Source organism: Pleurodeles waltl, chromosome 6 (assembly GCF_031143425.1).
Source record: "Pleurodeles waltl isolate 20211129_DDA chromosome 6, aPleWal1.hap1.20221129, whole genome shotgun sequence".
Lineage (NCBI taxonomy): Eukaryota > Metazoa > Chordata > Amphibia > Caudata > Salamandridae > Pleurodeles > Pleurodeles waltl.
In genome coordinates this window covers 17521164-17542315 of record NC_090445.1, presented here as the reverse complement: position 1 = coordinate 17542315, position 21152 = coordinate 17521164, and the positions used below count along the sequence as shown (strand labels likewise).

The 21152-nt window shown below is 48.2% G+C and overlaps 1 protein-coding gene across 1 annotated transcript in view; it reads right to left on the bottom strand.

Annotated features, from left to right (window-relative positions):
• Positions 1-21152, bottom strand: part of GPR107 (G protein-coupled receptor 107) — a 202503-nt gene that overhangs the window by 134001 nt on the left and 47350 nt on the right. The window contains exons 10-14 of the mRNA XM_069237052.1: positions 19006-19081; positions 18068-18141; positions 17507-17624; positions 14616-14746; positions 4519-4562 (exon numbers count right to left, since the gene is read on the bottom strand). Coding sequence (XP_069093153.1) covers positions 4519-4562; positions 14616-14746; positions 17507-17624; positions 18068-18141; positions 19006-19081 — 443 coding nt within the window. The remainder of the gene's footprint in view (positions 1-4518; positions 4563-14615; positions 14747-17506; positions 17625-18067; positions 18142-19005; positions 19082-21152) is intronic.

Here is a 21152-nt window from a genome sequence, read left to right as displayed (position 1 = left end):
GGTATGAGAGTTTGCTCTCTTACGAGCTGCCCCGACAACTACTGAGTCTGGAGTTAACTGCGTTGTAATATAAACAGGATCTGTTGGCGGTGGCTTGTACTTTTTCTCCACCCTTGGAGTTATGGCTCGGCCTTTAACAGGATCCTGAAAGATTTGTTTTGAATGTTTTAGCATTCCTGGGAGCATAGGTAGTCTTTGGTACTGGCTATGAGTGGAGGTTAGCGTGTTAAACAAGAAGTCATCCTCAATTGGTTCTGAATGCAAGGTGACGTTATGGAAAGCAGCTGCCCTTGCGATCACCTGTGTGTAAGATGTACTGTCCTCAGGAAGGGACGGCCTGGTAGGGTACGAGTCTGGGCTGTTGTCCGATACTGGAGCATCGTAAAGGTCCCATGCATCGGGATCATCTTGACGCATGGCAGTATGAGTCGGGGAGTGTATGAGTCGGGGAGTGCATCAGTGGAGGAGTTGCTACTGGTGATGTGTGCACTGATGGTGGTGGAGAAGGTGGTGGAGTTGTTTTCTTTGCCACCTTTGCCTGTGGCTCCTTGTCCTTTTCGTGAAAGGCAAGTTTTCTTTTTGTTTTAATTGGAGGAAGAGTGGTTATCTTCCCTGTGTCTTGATGAATGTGGAGCCTCCTTTGAGTATAGTCTGGCTCTACAGCTTGAAGTTCCTCTCCAAATCTATGTTTTTTCATTTGTGAGGCTAATCCTTGTTCCTCTGTATAGGAACCTGTTCTCGGCTCCGAGGCTGGATGTTTCGGAACCGAAACTTTTTCGGAGGTCTTTTTAGGCTCCGAAGAAACCTTTGTAATTTTCGGCGTGGTGGTGTCTCGGTGCCGAATTTGTTCGGTGCCGCTGTCACGGTGCCGAAATTTCTCAGAGCCGATGTCTCGGGTCCGAGATTGCTGTGTGGCGGTATCTCGACCGGAGTCGGATGACTTCGACACCAGCGTGCCCTTTTTCGGTGCCTTGGCTCGGTCACCGCTTTTTTGGGTTAAGCCATGGCCTGTTGGCGGTGGCGTCCCCTGGGCTCTTGTTGACTTCTCGTGAGTCTTATGTTTCGACGTCTTACTCACGGTTTTCGGCGTTTCTTCGGCCTAGAGCTCTTCAGAGTCCGATTCGTGGATAGAGAAAGCTTCCTCTTCTTCCTCGAAACGCTCTTGTTCTGTCGGCGTCGACGCCATCTGCAGTCTTCTGGCTCTTCGGTCTCTTAACGTCTTTCTGGACCGAAACGCTCGACAGGCATCACAAGTATCTTCCTTGTGCTCTGGGGACAAGCACAAGTTACAGACCAGATGCGGATCCGTATACGGATACTTGTTATGGCATTTTGGACAGAAGCGGAATGGGGTCCGTTCCATCAGCCTTGAATTCACACGTGGCCGAGCCGACCAGGCCCCGACGGGGGATCAAAAAAAACCCGAAGGGCCACCGGAACTCTTCTAAATTCGGTGTCGATCTGTTGTAACTAACCCGATACCGAACGCAAACAATACCAACGTTTTTTCCGAGATTCTAACTAACTTTCCGACCAGAAACACGGAGCGAAAAGGAACACGTCCGAACCCGATGGGGGAAAAAAAACAATCTAAGATGGAGTCGACGCCCATGCGCAATGGAGTCGAAATGGGAGGAGTCCCTCGGTCTCGTGACTCGAAAAGACTTCTTCGAAGAAAAACAACTTGTAACACTCCGAGCCCAACACCAGATGGCGGGATGTGCACAGCATGTGTATCTGCAGCTACACATGCCATCGAACATATATATATATATATATATATATATATATATATATATATATATATATATATATATATATATACACACACACATATATATATATATACACACATATATATATATAAATAAATACATACACACACAGGCAACTGGAGCAACCAGCACTGAAAAAGCATGGTTGAATACTGGGGGCTGTGAGCCATTAAAGCTGCAGTGTCAGCGTTTGAGCCTTGCACAGCTGCAGCCTATGTGGCTTGATTGCCCAGTTGTCTTTTCCCTTTTTTTTTTTTTTTTTTTAATGAAGAGTTGAGATAGATTATTTACTTGCCACCTATATCTGTGGTGTTTATTTTCATAATACAGCTTTATTTATTTACAATGAATTAGAAATGATTGCCCCATCACAAACTTGAAGTACGTGGAAAGGTCCTCATTCACCAGGATATGGAATTAGGCATCTTTGAGGTCTACTGTAGACAGATGATCTTGCTCCACCGTAGGGATACTTCTTGTAGAACTGGAACTTGAATTTTTACAGCTCTAACCAATTAAAGACACTCACCGACCAAATACCTACAATTGGTCTTAGTGTTAGGTCTTGTTTTGGACTGGGGATGTCTGCTAAGTACTTTCTCTACTTTTCCTGAGGATCTAAATGAGGTGGGGGCAGGAATCAACTAAGCACAATCAGAGAAAAAAAGAACCAGCATAATGCGTGTGCCCTATCCCCATCACCCTTAGCCTGTCAACCAGATTTTCATGGTTGACAGTGTGAAAGGCAGCGGATGGGTCTGCTAACAGAAGATGCCCCTTGTTCACCCACAACCCTGGAAGTTAGCGGATCCTCAAAGACAAGCGTTACTGCCCTGATATTCTTCCTGGGACTCAACTGTCTGAGGATTTTCAACCACTATTTCAGAAAACAACCTATTCTGCTCCAAACTGGAATACTGTTTTTGAGAGCTGTCATGCTGGAGTCACTTGTAATTTAGGCCCAGGGGGCTTGGGCATCCGCCTCACTCTGCCAGAAAAAGCTTGCATGTTGCCATTGTCATCTGCCCTGCTTACTCACTGAGGCATGGGCTCTTTGAAATGACTGATGAAACGGGATTAGAATCTGGCCTTTTCCTTTAGCGGTTGCCCCTCTCCTACCTGCACTGTTGGTTTGCAGAGCTCCTAAGGCACAGGCGGTGTCACAGGCTTTTTTCATTTGCTCAAGCAAAACATCAACAACCCTGACAAACAGATTCTTCACGGTGTGACTACTGATCTCTCCATCTTCCTCCCAACAGCATCCATCCTTTTATCTTTATCAGTGGGAGGTCCTGGAGATGTTTCTGCCAGGGGTGGATCCTCCATAAGGGCAAAGGAGTGTCGCCCCCCCGCCAGCAGCAACCACTGCAAATCCTTTCACAAGGAAGGGATAATAAACTGTGTTTATTATCCCTTCATTGTGAAAGGAGTGGGGCATTGGGGGTGACGAGCAGAGGGTAGTGCACTGTGCACTCCCCTGAGAGCGGATGTGTGTTTGGCCGGCTGTCTCGGGCCAGCCAAACACACACGCGCACAGGGCTCTCTCCAGCCCAGCAACACAGTTTGAGGCTGGAGAGAGACTGCACAGGCTGAGTCTGCCTGGGAGCGCCCTGGATGGGCACTCCCAGCCAATCCCGACACTGCTCTAAGCAGCGTCAGGATTGGTCACAGGGCAGGCTGGGAGCCTGGGTCTGCGTGCAGCGACGACGCAGGAGAGGGGAGCAGCGGGGCATCAGAGGAGGTAAGTTTTTATTTAATTTAATTAAATGTTATTAATCCTTCTCACCCCCCCTATGAGCTGCCCTGCCACGCCCAAGGAATCCCTGCGAGCCGCGACTGGTTTCTGCATTCGCTCTTTTCTACATGCTGTGGAGTTCTTCTTTCTGCTGCATTCCCAGTGGTTCAGAGGGATGGAGATTTGTTTTGTCTCTTCCTTAGGTCCTGTAGAGCCTCTTGAAAGGAATTATATAACCAAGTGTGTTATCAAATTCCTTCTTCTATACTAACGCTGCCACTTCGACCTCAAAACGTTGCTCTCTTTTCTCAACATCAAAAGATTTTTTTGTTAGTACAATGTCAGGCATCAACACACGATTCCTTTTCAGCAGAGGTGTTGTATCGTATTTTACCTTCCTCTGATCATGACAGCCCTTCAGGGTTCAGTCACAGCCCTAATGTCTTTTTTGCTTCCCTCAACTGCCAGATGTTTCTCCTCGAATGTGTTTTTCTCCCCACGGAGTAAGAACCACCAGTCCAAGTCCACTTGGACGAATCTGTTTCTTTTGAGTCTTCTTCGGTGTGATCAAGCTTCGGTGTTTTCTCAGCTTGTTGTTATAACTATACTCTTGTGATTGATCGTCAAGGTCATAGGCGATCCGCGGCATCCTCACCTACGTCTCCGAACCCTGCAGCTCTGCTTTACTTTGCACTTTTATTCAGTCTTCCCTACTGACTTTTAGATGTCGACTTTTTCGAGACAATTCCTTTCTTGCAATCAATCCCAAGGGAGGAGAAAAGAATCTCAAGATCGGGAATACATACCAGCACTGCGGGTTTACGCTTGATGTCAAAGTGAATCACCGCAACTCCACTTATGACCCATACTCAAAAGAAAATGTATTAGGATTACAAGAGAAGTTTCTGCACAAGACCACTGAGTGAATCTGCACAAAGGGAATTGAGAGGGTATTCAAGCTGCAAAAACAGCAATGATGAAGTCTTAGTAGCACAGTGAGTGACTTACCTTTTCCATCAGTTGCGGACGCCTCCTGTAAGTGCCGTATGGACCTAGAGAGAGGAGATTGCACTTGAGTCAAACACCATGAAAACCTCTCATAACTCTACAAAAGAATACATACTGCAAACAGAGAAGTGGGTAGGTAAACTGTGGCTAGACCATGAAGCATCTCTACTACCCCTTCTAAGAGAAATGCCATTCAATGTTAGACTTGGTAGGTAGAGACGTAGATGTAGTTTGAGGAAGACATTGGGAATTCAGTGTTGTGTTGGTTCACTCAAAACTGCTCTGTTAGTTTACAGCAAGGAATCAGTCCAAAGACAAGACAACAAACTACTGCATAACAGTCCATCAGAATAGCACCAAGACTAACCCCATGCAACCATATTCCATCCCTCCAATCAACCTCCAGCGTCCCCGAAAGCAGCCGAACCTCATGCGATCCATAGCCCACCTACCCAACAACCAACCACTATCCAGGCACAAACCCCACACAATGCTATGTACATACCACCCCTCCAGCAACCACTAACAGCTCTGGGGCCAGGACCCTGTCCGAGCACATTCGGCACACCCATCTTTCAGTGCCTCTGTCAGCCTTTTCAAACATTAGCTTCCTAAAGCAGTGCAGTAGGCAGTAGTTTGTGTGGAGAGTAACACTTTCCCTTACTGTTCCAAGGCCACCGATAATACTACTCTCCAATTCCCCTTTGGGCACTTGACAAACAAGTTACGGATTCCTCTCCTTGTAATTTTCCCCAAAGGTGCCAGACTGGATCCAGAAAACACAAAAATATTGTTCCTGTGCGCAAGTAGGGGGTGCTGTGCCACTACATGTAGATGCCATTCCGCTCCGGAGGAGACAAAGGGAGCCACATATAAGAACCACCCATGCCCAGTGAGGTCAGTTTCTTTCAGGAACTCTTCCACGCCCTCATATGCAGAACCAATCAGGCAACTGAATGAGTCAGTTTGCGGATTCCAAGACTGGGGTCTTTTTAGAAGACTATACCACAGAACAAGGAGTTGGGAGGACAATGAAAAGTCCGCTGTTAGAGTATCCACCAGCATGAGCATTGATAAGTATCCTGATATTCTGAATGATACTTCTAACCACAGATTACAGCCCTACAAAACACATACCAAAGCAGAACCTCCCAGAATCGTGGGCAGCGCTCCGCATCTGTATCAGAAGGCACAGGAAAAAAAAAAGGAACTTAAGTCCAAGCACAAGGTTGTCGATTATATGCAACTCTGTTCTATCATATCAGGGGTGGTACAAAGCCATCACAACACTGTAAAGCAACACATCGGGCGAGCAAGAGCACTGCAGAAACGTTTCTGCATCCAGTCAGACGCCTGCAGAATTTTCTAAAGGTGAGTAAAGAACAGTAGGAAGTATGCATCAGAAAAAAATTGCATTTTTCTTAAAATCATGGCAACCTCACCATCCTGTTCGTTGTCTCTGCCCACTTGAACGAAGCGCTAGCCCTTCAGAATGGCACTCGAGAGGTCAAGCTTTAGGCACATTGAGCCACATTTCTATCACACACACAAGTTATTTGCTTTTATCCTGTACATCTGATGTGTGGCACAGAGCAATTTTTCCCCCTCAATGAATTCGACAAACAAGCACACTCATTGGAGGCAATCTTGGTTACCAACAGACATCAACGTGTAGCTCTGATGTTGTATGTGGATAGAGTGAAATTCCTAGGAGCGTACGGTTGTGGTCAGGGGAGCAGACCTTTTTACCTGTCCCCCAGAAAGAGGCTTCCCCTGTGCAAAGGTCTGGCCAGATTGCTATAGCTGAGGTAGGTCTTTTACAACCTTTTTTTTGACATATGAATGCAGAGGACATGTATATGTTGTGGTGTCTGCATGGGTTGTGTGGGATGTTTGTTTTTTCTAAAGTACCAGTGGGGAAGCCAAGTGATGCTGGAATGCATTGGACTTCACCTGCATGTGCTGGTTTAGGTGCTACCCACCTTAGACCTGGCTGGCAAATGCTCGCCTTGAACATGGATCCCCTCCATAGCGGTCTCTAGTGGAGGAGGTAAAAACACAGATCCCTTGCCAGATTAAAAATTTATGATACCCTTGTGGTACCTTTTCCCTTGGGAGTCAGTCTATTCCGTGGAGGCTCCTCCCACAGTCCTCGCCAACCTGTCAAAGAGCCGCTTTTCAGGATGTGTCCTGGAACTGATGTTCAAATGAGCGAAGATAACAGAGGTTACATGTAGGAAGCTGGCTCTGTATGTACTATTTCAAAGTAAGAAATAGTGTGCAAGGGTTCCCCTTAGAGGTAAGATAGTGGCAAAAGTAGATAATTCTAATGCTCTATTTTGTGGTAGTGTGGTCGAGCAGTAGGCTTATCAGAGGGTAGTGTTAAGCATTTGTTGTACACACACAGGCAATAAATGAGGAACACACACTCAAAGACTTACTCCAGCCCATTAGGTTTGTATATAGAAAAAAATATTTTCTTAGTTTATTTTAAGAACCACAGGTTCAAGATTTGCAGTAAACACTTTAAATGCAAGGTACTTCACTTAGATACTTTAGGAACTTTGAATAAAAGCAATATCATATACAGTCTTTGTAAAAATGGCAATAAGCTATTTTCAAAGTGGACAGTGCAAAAATCAACATTTCCTAGGGGAGGTAAGTAAAGGTTAGTCTGTGAGGTAAGTAAAACACAAGTCTCAGTTCTGGGGCATAGGCAGCCCACCATTGGGGGTTCAAGGCAACCCCAAAAGTTACCACACCAGCAGCTCAGGGCCGGTCAGGTGCAGAGGTCAAAGAGGTGCCCAAAACACATAGGCGTCTATGAAGAACAGGGGTGCCCAGGTTCCAGTCTGCAGCAGGTAAGTACCTGCGTCCTCGGGGGGCAGACCAGGGGGGTTTTGTAGAGCACTGGGGGGGGCGGGGACAAGTAGGCACACAACACACAGCCTCAGCGGCACAGGGGCGGCCGGGTGCAGTGTGCAAAGCAGGCTTCGGGTTTTGTTTAGGTTTCAATGGAGGGACCAGGGGGAGGGTCACTCTAGCGGTGGAGGCAGGCACAGGGGGGGCTTCTCGGGACAGCCACCACCTGGGCTAGGCAGAGGGTCGCCTGGGGGTCACTCATGTGCTGAAGTTCAGTTCCTTCAGGTCCTAGGGGCTGCGGGTGCAGTGTTGGTTCCAGGCGTCTGACCCCTTGTTACAGGCAGTCGCGGTCAGGGGGAGCCTCTGGATTCTCTCTGCAGGCGTCGCTGTGGGGGTTCAGAGGGGTCGTCTCTGGTTACTCACAGGCTTGCAGTCACCGGGTAGACCTCCCTGTGGTGTTTGTTCTCTGGATCTCGAGCCGGGGGCATTGGGTGCAGAGTGTGAAGTCTCACGCTTCTGGCGGGAAACGTGCAGTCTTTGAAAGTTGCTTCTTTGTTGCAAAGAAGTTGCTGGTTTTGAGCAGGGCCGCTGCTCGGGGGAGTTTCTTGGTCCTTTAGTCCAGAGCAGTCCTGAGGTTTCAGAGGTCGCTGGTCCCTGTCGGATGCGTCACTGGTTGCAGGTTTTCAAAGTTGGAGACAGGCTGGTAGGGCTGGGGCCAAAGCAGTTGTCGTCTTCTCCTCCTTCTCTGCAGGCTTGTAGGTCAGCAGTCCTTGTTTCTTCAGGTTACAGGAATCTAGTTTCCTAGGTTCTGGGGTGCCCCTAAATACTGAATTTAGGGGTGTATTTAGGTCTGGGAGGGCAGTAGCCAATGGCTACTGTTCTGGAGGGTGGCTACACCCTCTTTGTGCCTCCTCCCTGTGGGGAGGGGGGCACAGCCCTAATCCTATTGGGGGAATCCTCCAAACTCAAGATGGAGGATTTCTCAAGGAAGGGGTCACCTCAGCTACGGACACCTTAGGGGCTGTACTGACTGGTGGGTGACTCCTCCTTGTTTTCCTCATTATCTCCTCCAGGCTTGCCGGCAAAAGTGGGGGCAGTGGTCGGAGGGGCGGGCATCTCCACTAGCTGGGATGCCCTGGGACGCTGTAACAAAAGGGGTGAGCCTTTGAGGCTCACCACCAGGTGTTACAGTTCCTGCAGGGGAGAAGCACTTCCACCCAGTACAGGCTTTGTTCCTGGCCACAGAGTGACAAAGGCACTCTCCCCATGTGGCTAGCAACATGTCTGGTGTGTGACAGGCTGGCAGAAACTGGTCAGCCTACACTAGGTCAGATTGGTATTCAGGGGGCATCTATAAGATGCCCTCAGGGTGTATGTTACAATAAGTTGCACACTTGCATCAGTGTACATTTATTGTGCTGAGAAGTTTGATCAAACTTCCCAGTTTTCAGTGTAGCCATTATGGAACTGTGGAGTTCGTGTTTGACAGACTCCCAGACCATATACTTTTATGGCTACCCTGCACTTACAATGTCTAAGGTTTTCCCTAGACACTATAGGGGCATAGTGCTCATGCACACATGCCCTCACCTGTGGTATAGTGCACCCAGCCTTAGGGCTGTAAGGCCTGCTAGAGGGGTGACTTACCTATGCCACAGGCAGTGTGAGGTTGGCATGGCACTCGGAGGGGAGTGCCATGTCGACTACGTCATTTTCTCCCCACCAGCACACACAAGCTGTGAGGCAGTGTGCATGTGCAGAGTGAGGGGTCCCCAGGGTGGCATAAGACATGCTGCAGCCCTTCGAGACCTTCGCTGGCATCAGGGCCCTTGGTACCAGGGGTACCAGTTACAAGGGACTTACCTGAGTGCCACGGCTGTGCCAATTGTAGAAGCAAAGGTACAGTTTAGGGAAAGAACACTGGTGCTGGGGCCTGGTTAGCAGGCCTCAGCACACTTTCAATCAAAACTTAGCATCAGTAAAGGCAAAAAGTTAGGGGGTAACCATGCAAGGAGGCATTTCCTTACATTACGCTTAAGGCACCTTTCATCTCAGCACATGACCAGGGTCCTGGCTGCAGATCCTTCCCTCTTGCCCCATCATCCTGCTGGTCCTGCGGACACAGTCTTGTGTCTTTATCTTCCTTTCAGCCCGTCTCAGTGGCAGTGTGTTTCTGCCGAGGAATCTGCCTTCGGAGACATCCTCCTGTCGCCACGGGCCCACCCATCTCTTCCCATCAGGTACTGCTCTGGGGTTCGGACTCGGCAGGCTCCTTTTCTACACAGGGAGGCTCAGCTCCATCTCCGGCAGCGGTGGACCATGGTGATACGCCACCATTCCTCTATACGGCGCAGCTCACTTTGTCAGCGGCTTGCCTTCAAGTCACAACAGCCAGGACAGCAGCGCGTTCATATCTGGCATTAGGTGCAGATTTAGTGATGAGTTTCTCGGGACTGGTGGTTGGACCCTTACGGCATCAAACCTGCCATTCTGCCCCACCAGAACACTTTTATTAAACAATTTTACATCAAAGTTCTATTTATTAAATGTAAATTGAAAAAAATTTATTCAATATGCTTATAGGTTTCACTTTCTATTTTATATGCACAATTCGTTTTCATTGACAATCAATTCCCATTAGTTCTCCAAGTGTTTCAGATAATGAAATTAATCGTTCACAAAGGAATCTGTCAATGATCGGTGTTTGCTCCGACGTAATGTCTCTTGCTATTGAACTAAGCTGTGGCAGTCGGCTTCTGTCTGAACTTCAATCGTCAGCCTCTTGTGCTCACAGTGCCAGGTCACTCATGAGGACCAACAAACCCGAAACACGTCTAGGATAGACTGTATTCCTACTCAGAGGGGACATGGCCTAGCAGTTGGTCTGACAAGAACAGATTAGCATGTGATTGATCTCTGTATGTAGCGGCCGAGGACAAAAACCTATAGTGTCCCCAGAGTAACTATGAGAGGCTGAGATTAAATGAAGCAACCCTCACACCATGTATTTATCTTTCAAGACTATAGCATGGGGCACCTGAAGTGAAAACCACTGTACTTAACACCAAAGGAACATTTTCCCCATAAACTAAACATAATCAAAACCTTGTAAAACTGTTACCAGCACCATCTGGTAAGGTAAGCAAGCTATGGCTCGGCACGTGTGCCTTTCCTACTGACCTGCCCTTTCCCGAAGGGAGGCGCGTTCCCATCTGAGGTTGCGGACAAGTGTCCATTAAGAACCCCATATTAAATTCTTTCTATGTAAAGAGGTGGTCTCAATATTAGACTTCCAATGTACAGACACATTTTCAGCCATACTTGTCCTTCCTGGATGCCAAAAATCAGTATTTCTAGCTGGCCTTGAAACATAATGGTTTTCTACAAAAGCACTACACTTTTCTGTAATAATGGCAGCTTTTATTGGCCTGATGGAGCACGGCAGGGCCTTTAGATGGCACTTTCCAAAAGAATGGCATTATGGTTTATTTTTTAGATGCTTGAAAACCACTATAAGAAAGCTCTATAAAATACTGCTTTTCCTTGTGTTTCTGTAGCCTGCTGTCAAGAGTCAACTACATTTATTTCTTGTTGCCTTGGCCAGTCTTACAATGTTCTGTCTACAACACTCCGATTCACAGTAGTTGTTTCTGCCACGGGTGATACAGATTCAGCTTTTGGAGCAATCAAGATACCAGACAGTGCTGTGGTATTGCTAGGGTCATATTTGTGGTGCCACCCTGTGGGCACCAGCTTATGCTTACGGGTAGTAAAGCACACAAACTGTTCAGCACCGTGCTGTGGCTCATTTGGACTGTTTCTGATTCCAACAAGAGTGTATTACTTTGGATTTATTGTGGAAGTGCACCCATTGGACCACTACTAACCGCTGTTCTCTATCTACCCCCTAGCATCAACTTTGTCAGTGCATTTGTAATTTCATAGCACCAAATGCACACTCTTTAAGAAATTACTGAGCCCCTCAGTTATCAATGTTTGCACAACAGGTTATCAAGGCTATCAGACACAGAGAATTAATAAGCATGCAAATTGAACACTTAAGTGCCAATCTGAACCCACAGTGCATGTCAGAATAGTATAGGTCAGCTCAATTCTGCACACTGCATACTATAAAAAGAGGCATTAGATGTGCTACCCGAAGACCAGCTGTGCACTCAGTAAGACAATATTTCAGTTAATGAACGCGTACAATTGCACGCTACGCTTTGGGCACATTGTCTCTCCAAGGGGCACAGATTATTGAAAAATGGGAGCTAAGTGACCTTGTCAATATGGACTCCATCAACAAATTCTGATGTTTAAATCACAATTAAAGAACAAATGAGATAAAAATATAAACAGGAGTATTAACCAGCCATCCAAATAAGCATGGTGATTTAGGTTTTCTGGCAGAGCATAAACATCAACTATCATGCTTGTCCAGGAAGTAAATTATTTGTTAAGAATTCACAAGGTTTATGCCTTGGTCAAAGATGATATTTCAAGGTGAAGTTTCTCGGATAATCTAACATGTCATACAAATCATTAAAATTTTAATGCCTGTTCCGAAAGTGCCCTTGTTTTCTATTGCTCTGCTTGAATGGTCAAAAACAGTTGCCTTTTAGTCTTTCTGCAACACAAGATTCACACCAAGTAAGAACTTCCACCCATTAAAAAATACACCTTCACTCCTCAGTTTCTTGCAGGTTCTTGTTGTCTCCAACTGAAGCAGTGTGGAAAATCCGTGAACCTAGTCCCAATGCATTCCAGGATGTTCAACCAAACCATTACCCCACTCCATCTATTGCATTTTCACTTCTATGAATGAAGTAAAGATTTTAAGCATTCAGCTGTCACTACGGTACTTAGGAAAGATCCAGTAGCCATGTTGGTACCAGGGCTTCCCTAGCAACAGAACTCTCATACATCGAACAGAAAGGCGGCAGCTCCTGACAGCTGAGCGCTGATTAACAATGTACTTACCTTCGCCAACACTCTTTTTGGTAGAAACTCTATTGAACCGCAGATTTCACATCTTTTTAATATTTCCAGGGAGTCGGCTGGATCCAGGAACTGTTTTCAGCAGTACCTCTATGCCGGTACGGGGCCCTGCGCGGTTATGCACTGATGCCGTAACGCTCTGGAAATGACATGCGGAGCCCATACAGGCACCACTCCTGCACACAGATGTCAGTTGTTTTCAAGGCTGTCCATGGCCCCGGACACAGAGTGATCTTATTAATGGGTACAGCCCAATTCACAGAATGGAGAGGATGGGAGAGTCAGTGAGGAATCTGTGGTTAGAAAGAGCGTTCCCGAAAGATTGAGCTAAGGGTTTAATAAATGAAATCTACTGGTCCTAAGGGGCTGGTAAGTGTTTGTTATACTGTGAGGTCATGCAAACACACCATATAAATCACCCCATTCCTCACACCGATGTGTCCTGCCAGCCCTCCAAGAATCTTTGGACTGCCTCTAACCAAGTGGCTCTGCACGACAAAGCAGGCGGGCCTTTAGTGGGGGAGGAGTCGAGTTGTTAGTGGATTGAGTGGCTCGCTGACCAAGACCGCGGGAGCAGTGGGTGCTGTGGCCTTGACTGAGAAACTGCAAGCCCACTGCAGAGGCTGAATAGGCTGCAGGTAGGGAGTACCTCTGACAAAACCACAAAAGGAATGGGAAGGCTGATGTGGCTGGCGAGGCAGGGCAGATAAGCCCAGTGAGTGTGCTGTGGCATTACTCTCGATGAAATACTCCGGAGTGTAATCTGCCTTGACCCTAAACAGACGAGTCCCATCACAGGGCAGGTCCATAAAGGACAATTCGAAAATGCCTGAAAAAAACAGCTGACCGCAGCGAGACGTGGTGGCGGATGCTGGTGCCAATGGCTTGTTTCAATGGAATCTGTGGTATGCAAGCCACAACAAATTGTGAACTTGGCTGTGTGGGAAATCAAGCACAGCCTCGGGCTGGTTTGTAGCAGTGCCCACTTGGAGAGCACACAGGGCCGCTCCTCCTTTGGCATCAGGGTTGAGGCGCCGGGGACACTCGAGTTCGCATAGAAGCCGGGGAGGCTCAGTGGTGGATTTAGTGGGTCCAATTGGCACCAAGGGCAATCCCTCCAGCGGGATCCATGACGGAGGGCCTCTCGCCTCCTTAGGGCCCATATCTGCACAATAGGGAGTCAGTAAGGATCCGAAGAGTTGAAGCATGGACTTACACAACTCTTTTGATCTACCATGGTGTTGCAGACGGCCACAGAAATTTGGGTTGTGCTGGGAAAAGTTGCAGGATGAGCTCCGAAGTAGCGCAACTCTTACAATTTCTCAAGAGAATGTGAATGTCAGGAAGGGGCAGATTTCTGCTTGGATTTATTGTTTTTTTTCCCTCAACTTACCCAAAGAGTTGGAACGCGATGACGACCAACTTTGGGAACAACTCCTGCAACTTCTGGATCTGGACCAGAAACAACCCTTCGACTTCGCCTGGTCTTGTTGCGGAGTCTTCAGGTGCTTGGCGGCAGAGTTATCACCAAGGTCTCGTATAGCCTGTGGGTTCATTACTGCAGGCCTTAGAGTCGCGGCCCAATACGAGGCAAACCTGATGAGGATCTTTGTTTGCAACAGTGATTAAATAGCTTAAAAGCTGTTTTGGGATGTGACGTTTGCTTACACAGAGAAAAATTCTTAGATGAATTGTGTCAGAGAAAAGAGTAGCCTCAGCAGTGGTGCCTATGTGGGCCCACACTTACTTTCTGGAGCAGAACAGCATCAGTACAGAGCCACATGGTGCCACCTACTGGGGCACAGTGGTACTGTTGAAAAAGGTTTCTGGATGAGTCTGATGCCCAGGGAATATCCAAAAGGTCAGCAATCTGCGGTTAGAATTCTCTATCATGAACGTCAAGCAGGTAACAGCGCTTTTCAGCATTCTAGTACTTTAAAGGGCACAGTAACAGCTTGTAAGTCCCAATACTGTTAAATAGGTCTGTAACTGCTCTTCTCAGCAGGGCTCTAAACTTTTGTGTAACACCTACATTTAGTAGTAATCACACACTGCCCACCACACCAGAGGAGGCACATTCCACCCAGACAGTAAATAAAGAAACCACACCAAGTCAGGGGTCCCACTCTGCCACCCTCCTCACCATCTGATGGGAAGAAAGATGGCCCAGCAAAGACACTGGAGGCACCACATTCAGAGACCCACCAATCCCACAACCCACCCCCAGTCCTCACCATATGACAGGAAAGAGGATAGCCCCACAGCACAGCAAGTCCACCAGGAAGAGGATCTCCATCCAAAGCCCGTACTCGGTGGTGCCCTCCTCCGTCGACTCAATGATGATATAGGCGGTATTCGCCAGGACCTGCGGACACAAGAAGTTGAGAACTCACAAGGGCACCAAGCTGCATATGTTAGTCCTACGTAGTGGATCGGCCCTGCAAAGGGGATGGAGCAAAACTGGGGCCAGTGCGGTGCCCTACATCACTGCCTGCGGTGGAGACTGGAAGCAGCATATAAACACGGGTACTGTGCTTCAGTGCCCCTATCCTAGGCAGAATGTGGGGCCTGAAAAGGGGAGGATCTGCAGAGAAGGGGACATAAGCAGCAAAGGCAGGCCAAGGGCAGTATCCTCTAATATACCGGTGAGGCTAGCAGAAGGGAGAGCCTGCAGCACAAACATCAGAGGCAGTGCACTGTCCTACACATTATTAACTAAAACATCCTTACGGGGAAGGCCAGCATTGAAGTCAAGACACAGATGCAACTGTACACTGAATATTTGAGTATGGAGTGCCCCCACCCCAACAAGAAACTGTGAAATGTAATAATGAAGCCTTCAACTCTTCCTGGAATAGCTGAACAGGTAGTCCCTCTCTCCGAGTAATGGGGTTACCTTGTCTCCCCCTCACTTGAGGTGTAACTGAGGTCTTGCACCTCACATCTCCACGTTTTTCTGAGCAACATTTGTTTGTAACATTTAATCCTGTCTCCGCACTGTTTTGCATTTCCATTTGAATAGCTTCTCCCACATTTGTAAACAAGCTACCCCTCGCACAACTGCATGTTCACTCCCCATGCCCCTCCCATGCATCACTGGGCTACCAGTTCTCTCTCTCACACACACACACACACACACACACACACACACACACACACACACACACACACCTACAAAACACATCAGACTAATACTGACTGATCTAGGTGTTGCCCCGTGACACCAGAGCATGCCAGGAAATGGAAGACAGAGCCTCACTATGGACAGGTGAAAGTTACATGGGATAAACTGAAGCGATGGCGGACCTCCCCCATACCACAGGTACACAAGTATTGGGAGGGCACAGGAACTGTGCGTATGTAGGCTGGAATGTGTGTATGTAGGCTGGAATGTGTGTATGTAGGCTGGAATGTGTGTATGTAGGCTGGAATGTGTGTATGTAGGCTGGAATGTGTGTATGTAGGCTGGAATGTGCGAGACGGTCATGAACAGCTCAACACAAAGGCAGCTTCCACTCCTCTACAGCTCACACACACAGGAGTTAAATGGACCCCGCGATCGAACAGTCCACCAGTGAAACACACATCCCAAAACATCCTTCATGCAAGTCCCAGACATGATATCGGCAAGGGATACGAGTTGAAGGGACTGGGCAGACCTTTACCGAGGAGAGCTGGCAGGCGGTCAGCACCAGGTAAACAGGTAAAATGGCCTGGGCCCCTGGAGCGGAATCCATCTGCTTCCACTGCACCGACTGGTGTAACGGGCTGGTACTCAGTCTCACTCAGAAGGATCGGTACATACCTGGTGTGCTCCCAATATTAAAGCACTTAACTGACCTCGACAACAGTCACAAAGTGCTCTTCCAGTGGCTTGCACAATTGCCGGTCTCACTGGAAAAAAAACACTGGGCTGTCCGGAAAACATTCAGAGGCAGGTAGCACAGATAGATGTTCAAGCCATGTAAAAGACTATACTCTAAACAGGCAATTTTACAAAAATACCCTGGCTTTAATTATATATTGCTCTCTCTCACACCAGTGCTATCCCTTCCTGCCGTCTTGGTCCCATTCTCTTTATCTTTATCAGCCGATCAACTGCTCAAGGTCCAGTACCCATTATACATTACCATGCCACTAGCTACTCTGATCCGAGCGTTTGGGAGGGGAGTGCACGACTGACTCCTCACAGGAAAGTCATTTCCATACAGAAAGGAGTTGAATCTTTAGATTCCTGATGCTCCAGCTGCTGCAAACTGGAGTTACAGAACCTCATCTGAAGGACGCAGCTCTGACCATCCTAGTTCCATGGACCACATCCGCGAATTTCTGGACTGCCACACATTTCAACCCACAAGGCTCTTCCCTCATACATTCACACCTCACAGTGCGTTAAGGGGACCTGCGGGTGACATTACATGCTTTACCAGCAGCTAACGTGCTGGAGGGGTTTTATGGGAACTGTGCAACATTGCCTAGTGTGAGTACTGTCTGAGGAGAAGGGAAGCTTTTTATGCCCCGCTCTTCGAATAGGCAGCACACTTCATCGACAAACTATAGAATGAGTGCCACCAACCTTGTATCAAAGACAGATTATTTGTCCAAGAAAAACCTGGAGCTCTTGAGATATATCCAGTATGGAGCAGCCTACATTGTGTCTGGTGCACGGCATCAGGATTAGTAAAGGGGTGAGGTTGAGCAGAGGCGCCGTGGCGGGAGGTGTGAGGGTACTCGGTGGTTAACCTAACTGCAATTTAGGACTTTCATTCCTAAAAATATTGAGATCATGAGACCAGATAACTCTCACATTCCTTCAGTGCTGCGGCTTCCATAAGCCTTTCCTCATCTCATGCTGCCACAAGCATGTCCGTCAGACACAATATATTCGGCACTCCGCCCACAGCCACACAGAATCTTAATTTTTAGGACACTGGGAGCTGACCTGAATCCCATTTCAATTTTTTTTTGCATTGTAAATACAACCACAAACTGTAAACTTTGCGGCCAGACCGGATGCACTGCTGCTCCCCCTCCTCTCCCCACAAAACAACGCCTGGCATCAGAACACAATGACCCCACCAAACTCCCTGTGGGCTGGTGTCCATCTTTCAGCGGCTGCCCTTACCTGTAGAGGAATAACAATCACAAAAATCTTCTTGTCCTTGTCAGAGAGGATGTGCTTCACGAACGCCCAGCCGGTGCCGATGAGTGCGATGGTGATGAACAGCAGCGCCCCCTTCAGTCTGTAAAATGATTAGTGGTTACCAGCTGTGCTCACCTTATGGAGAGATAGATGCAGCAGGTCTTGCTCTCCCTCCATGTCGCACATTTACAGAAGAGCAACGTAATAAATAATGTTAAGTCGGCAACGGGACACTCCTGGTGGAGATGGAATGGTACACTAAAGAGCTTTGTGCCACCCAACGCATACCCATCCTCCACGACATAAACGGCACAGTGAACAATGTAACACATCATGGTCCAACCTTTCATGGGGAGCCCGGGGAAGGAGATCTGCTGGTAAAAGCAGGAGCTCATGTACCTTTGTAACCCACTTAAGGGGAGCAAACCTACAGCCCATCCTTTGATACACATCCCCCGGGTACATAAGTACAGAAGATGCAGGAACTCCTGATGAATCCCACCCGTGCCTCCAGGTATTGCTCACTGTGCGGAACATACTTACAGATGAGTGATGTAATAAACCACCGCCCAGCCTTCGATGGGGAACCCCTGGGTGGAGATGTAGTGATAATCGATCTGGAAGTAAAAAAGGAGAGTCTTTAACACTGATTCATCTACAGCCGGAACTACATCTCTGTGCATATCACTAGAGAGGACTCAAAACAACTCGGCTGAAGCCTGAGCTGGTGGCTTGTTACCGCCACCCCCGGATACACATACGACACGCTTCCAAGTAGACTCATTCATGAGAGGGGCAGAGTGCATCAGCTAGGGAGAACCCTAACAGAGCTCGCCTTGGTATATTTCATGGAGGGAGGGTGCACACCACAGGCATGTAGGCTAGCTGAGCAGGAAGAGCCTGACTGGCAGCGTGTTGTGCCACCCTGAGCGGGGCACACAGCACTTCATGTGACATGCTATCTCTGATAGGGTGCAGTACAAGATTGGGCAGCACTGGCTCCACCTTCAAATTCAAAGATGTGCATTAAAGGGGGAAGCTGAGGGTGAATAAAATAGATGGGTGCAATCCTTCGAGCCATGAAGGGTGTAGTTCATGGGGAGAACCAGTAAACGCAACAGTTAAGTTGCGCTCGCAGAGCAACAGGGCAAGACCTCACAACACAAAGCTGAGCACTGGTGACTGGAGGAGGGTTATGAGAACCTGAAGTGAGGTGTCCAATTCCCTGCACCAGAGCAGACCGGACTGAATGGACCCCTGAAAGCAAGACTGCGTGCAGCCAAAGGACACCGCCAATTACCTTTTAAAGTGCGGAACAATATTTAACTAACTAGCATACATCACTCAAGCTAACCAGCCCTGGTGAGTTTAAGATTTAAATAGTTATTGGCTTGAAAGCCGAGGTCCTGCAGAGATTATATGGCCCACCCACCTCTACCATATAGAGTAAGAGTCCAGCAGAACACAAGACTGATACTCACTGCGTGAAACACCAGGGACAGTGACTTGATGAAGGGGAGAGCGGCCATGAGCCAATGAATCTTGAACACATCGCTCCTGTAAGAAACAAGGAGAGAAAGCAAAGAGTTAGAACAAGTTACCTTACTTAATGCGTTTTTGGTGGATACTCTATCTATCCACAGGTTGCTAACCTGGCGAATACCCCCAGGCACCAAATTCGAATGAATGGGCAAAATGCACCTCCCGCCAGATCTGGCTACCTAGAAAGGTGTGCTTCATCAATGTGTGGAGTGATGCCCATGTCGCAGCCTGGCAGATGTCAAAAACAGGCAATCCACATGCCAGCAGCGGCTCTGCCTCTGGTGACGCAGGTACCCCAGGGACTATTTATTGGCCAGACCACAGCAGATCTCTATGCAAACAACAATCTATCTGGAGATGGTTCACTTCTGCGCTGCTCTGCCCACCTTCACCCCAGAGAACTCCACAAATAGCTGATCATCGTCCACTTGATCTTTAGTGTGATCAATGTAGAAACTGAGAGCTCCCTTTGTGTCTAAGCAATGAAGTCTCTCTTCCTTTTGGAAGGGGGTGGGGCAGTGCAAAGAATGTCAGCAGGGTAATGAACAGCCCAATTTGGGAGGAACGCTGCTTTGGTCCATAGCACCAATTTGTGTCTGGAAAGGTGGTGGCGCACGGTTGGACAGAAACTGCCTGCAACTCACTCGTGATGAGCCGGCATGATTACTACTACAAACACAGTTTAAGGTCAGTAGCCCTAGAGGGCAACTGTGCAATGGCTCAAAAAGGGTGTGTACCAAGAAAGTTAGAACCACAATGAGGTTCCACTGAGGAATCAAAGTTTTGGTGGGCATATATGAACCGGCCCTTTCAAAAAACTCATCACAAAACGGGTCTTAAATAAAGATGACCGGGTCAGGCAACTGTACAAAGGGCGATAAAGCTGACAAATTACCTTTAACTGTTGTCACAACAAGGCCTTCTTGGGCAAGAGAAAAAAAACATCTTCTAATGAGTGGGCAACTAAGGGTTAGATTTGTCAAGAAGAACATCAAGCAACAAACCTCTCCAGTGTCCAGCACAAATAGTTTTAGTAGAGGATTGTCTGGCTGTCAAAATCACATCCATAGCTTTAGAAGGGAGATCAAAGGCTGATTAATTTTACCATTTAAACTCCAAGCATGGAGGTAGAAGTTGTGGAGGCTTGGGGGCCGTACTCGGCCCCGTTTCAACAGATGGCCTTCCGAGGAGACAGCCGAATCTGAGGACAGATATTCATGACCAGAGTTCCCTGACCAAAGATCCTCACACCGCCAAAGCCAACCTTCACGAGGGACTGAAATCCATCGCAGAATGGATGAGCAACAGCCGCCTAAAACTTAACTCCGACAAGACGGAAGTCCTCATCCTCGGGCGCTCCCCCTCGGCCTGGAACGACTCGTGGTGGCCCACCGCCCTGGGCCCTCCACCCACCCCAGCCAACCACGCACGAAATCTCGGCTTCATCCTCGACTCCGCCCTCACCATGTCCAAACAGGTCAACGCAGTCTCATCCTCCTTTTTTAACACCCTCCGTATGCTCCGCAGGATCTTCAAGTGGATTCCAACAGGAACCAGAAAGACGGTAACCCAAGCCCTCATCAGTAGCAGACTCGACTACGGCAATGCACTCTACACAGGCATCCCAACAAAAGACATCAAACGACTCCAACGCATCCAGAACGCATCCGCCTGCCTGATCCTCAACATACCCCGCCGATGTCACATCTCCCCTCACCTGAGGGACCTCCACTGGCTCCCCGTGGACAAGAGGATCACCTTTAAACTCCTCACCCACGCACACAAGGCTCTACACGACACCGGACCCACCTACCTGAACACCAGACTCAACTTCTACGTTCCCTCACGTCAACTACGCTCTGCCAACCTTGCCCTCACCATCGTCCCCCGAATCCAGCGCAAGACCTCTGGCGGCAGATCCTTCTCCTACCTCGCCGCCAAGACCTGGAACGCACTCCCAACCTCACTACGCCAGACCCAGGACCTCCTCACCTTCAGGAGACTCCTCAAGACATGGCTCTTCGAACGATAGCAGCACCCCCCACACCCCTGCGCCTCGAAACCCTAACGGGTACATAGCGCGCTT